This window comes from Pterocles gutturalis, unplaced genomic scaffold (genome assembly GCF_000699245.1).
Source record: "Pterocles gutturalis isolate BGI_N339 unplaced genomic scaffold, ASM69924v1 scaffold41691, whole genome shotgun sequence".
NCBI lineage: Eukaryota > Metazoa > Chordata > Aves > Pterocliformes > Pteroclidae > Pterocles > Pterocles gutturalis.
Window position 1 is genome coordinate 9,876 of NW_010104466.1, and position 2,723 is coordinate 12,598.

Below are 2,723 nucleotides of genomic sequence, written 5' to 3' on the forward strand. Positions count from 1 at the left end.
ATCAGCACACCGCAGCGACCCACCGTGTCCAGCTCAGCTTCCAGGCTGCAGTTTTTGAGCTGCGGTGATAATTGTGTGTATTCCTGCGGGCGGGTGGCCATGAGGTAGTCCTTCATCTCAGTGAGGTTCTCTGCTGTCAAAGAGCCTTCCTCCAGGTCGAAAGTGTTCATCAGCAGCAGGATCACCCTGGGAAGGACGATGAAGAACAGGATGTCTTTCAGGGCAAGGCATAAAAACAACACTGGTTTTTTTTTTCCCCCCATCCTCTTCTCCAGCAGCCCCCACGCAGGGATGCTCTGCCCGCCCCAGGGCTCTGGTGTCCCAGGGGAGAGACACAGCCATGGGACTCCCAGCGAGGTGTTGGGATGCTGGCAGCATGCTGGCATCATCTCTGCTTCAGAAGGAGCAGCTCCTGCACCTGAACCACCGCTCTCAGGCACCTGGGAGTGAGCCAGCTGGGATTTTGGGCACTGGCCAGCACCAGCCAGCACCTCTGCCCCTTTGCCCTCCGGTCCCACGTCCACACCCCCACCATTTGCCTTTTGGCAAGGAGCAGGGACTGGCAGCTCGAGTTCCTCTCTGACTCTCGTGGTGGAAAAAAAAAAGTGAAATACCCTCCTACCCGTTGACGCAGTTCTCGTAGTTAAAGGTGGCCTTGAAGCCGTAGATGGAGAAGGTGACGATGCTGGCGAAGATGGACGTGGCGCTGTTGATGAGCGAGACAATGACGGCGTGCCGCTCGCAGTTGTTGTTGGGCTCGTTGTAGCTGGCGAAGGCGATGAGGCTGCCGAAGCCCAGCCCCAGCGAGAAGAAGATCTGCGTGGCTGCGCTGATCCATGTCTTGGGGTTCAACAGCTGCTCCAGCTGCAAAAGCAGACAGGGAGAGCAGGATGGCGATGGGGACCGGCCCCTTCATGCGCCCACCAGAGCTCAGGGGTGAGTTTGGGGCAGGGGTGCAGCTCCGGCTGGAAGCAATGTGCTGCAATGGGCACATCTTTTTCTGCAGGAGAAAACAAGCAGCTCTTGGGCGCGGTGGCAAACCAGCCTCCCACTGCTCCCAGACACGGTTTCCAGCTGCCTGACCCAAGGTATTGCTGCAAAAATTCAAAATAAATAAGGCAATAGGAATAGAAATAAATGAAATACAAATAAGGAAATGACGGAATAATAAGGAAATATATCCCAGTAAGGAAAAGAAATATCTCCATCTTTTTAAAAAAACAAACCTATATGTTTGGTAACTATATAAGGTTTTGTGAAAAAAATCCGGTACCTTTGGTGTGAACATGTAGGTGAGCCCATTCACAGCTCCGTGGAGCGTGAGTCCTCTGATGAGGTAGATGATGAGGACGCAGTACGGCAAGGAGGCCGTCACATAGACCACCTGGAGGAAGAAGGGGAAATGCCTTGTTCTAAAAAATACCCAAGACTGGCCATAACAGATCAGCTCTTTCTCACTTACAGTGCTGGAAATGCTTCATAGAAAGCATTTGTTACCTTGTGTTAACCTTTAAACAAGTATTTTCAGATAAATCTAACTTTAGATTTAGGTTTTTAGTGAAAGAATGTTTTACTAATAATAAAGACACTGTGATGTGTCTTTATTATGTCTTTAATGACATTTAAGACACCTGCAGCATTTACAAGCTCAGTTCTGCAGCGTTTAGTGGAGTAACACCAGCTTGCACCTGTCTGTCAGGAAGGCATTAGGCAAAGGTAACTCATCTGCTCCAGGAGGAAGGTGAGCAGGCTTCATAAAAGGTAAAAAAAAAAACCAAACTTGACTGAAAATATTTTAATTCAAATGTGAATTCCTGTGCCACACCTGGGGACGCAGCAGCCATCCCTTCCTCAGAGGGACAGCCTCCTCCCAGCACACAGGGCAGGGGGCAGGCAGGGGAAGCCCCATTTACTCCCCTTGATGAGCCCTTACCTTCATCACGCACTTTCCATGCACCTTGGCTATCGATTTTTTTTCTTTTTTGCCCACAAAGCCAGCTGCAGCGAGTTTCAGAGGTTACTCTTGGTTTGCAGCTTCTTGGCTAATATGATTTGGGGATTACATCCCTCAGCCTGCTGCTTAGTGCAGGCTCAGCCAGGACATTGCTTTTTTTTTTTTCCCCCCCTCCCCTTAACTTCTGCTGTGAATAAAAAGTGAGCAAAAATGCCTGTCTTTTTTTTTTTTTTTCTTGCAAAGAGACATAGACAACTTTTTTTTTCTTTTTCTTTTTTTTTTTTTTTTTTATTTTTTTTTTTTTTTTTTTTTTGCAAAGATCAAGGAGCAGGGCCAGCAGCCCAGTGTCTGGCCTTGCAGCACAGGTGGCTGCATTTAAAGGACTTTTCTGGATTATTTTTTCTGATACCACCCAGCATTTTGGTTGAGGCTTCTTCAGTTGCAACTTAACAGCAGCAGGACCAGCTGCTCCTGGGAAGATGCCCTAACCCCAAACAGCAGCATCCCCATCTTCTGCCTTTCCCGCACCCACTTCTCCTCCCTGGGTCCCGCCGGGGCTCGGGGGGCTGTGCCCACCCCTCACCTTGCCAGTGCTCTGGGTGCCACGAAGGATGCAGAGGTAGACCACGAGCCAGGCCAGCGTCAGGCACAGCGCCTGCTCCCACTGCACGCTGCCGCTGGCTTCCAGGGCCGGGGAGATGTTGAGGGTCTGGCGGTACCAGAAGTACTGCGTGGGTGTCGTCTTGGCGCACTCCTCCTCGTAGCCCGT

At 50.5% G+C, this 2,723-nt stretch overlaps 1 protein-coding gene across 1 annotated transcript in view; it reads right to left on the minus strand.

The window, feature by feature from the left end:
• The window catches only part of SLC6A20 (solute carrier family 6 (proline IMINO transporter), member 20), a gene marked incomplete at its 5' end in the record, with an annotated part of 6,096 nt that extends 3,376 nt beyond the window's left edge, over nt 1–2,720 (minus strand). The window contains 4 exons of the mRNA XM_010087073.1: nt 24–186; nt 623–864; nt 1,274–1,384; nt 2,538–2,720. Of these exons, the coding sequence (XP_010085375.1) occupies nt 24–186; nt 623–864; nt 1,274–1,384; nt 2,538–2,720 (699 nt within the window). The remainder of the gene's footprint in view (nt 1–23; nt 187–622; nt 865–1,273; nt 1,385–2,537) is intronic.
• Nucleotides 2,721–2,723: the final 3 nt, after the last annotated feature.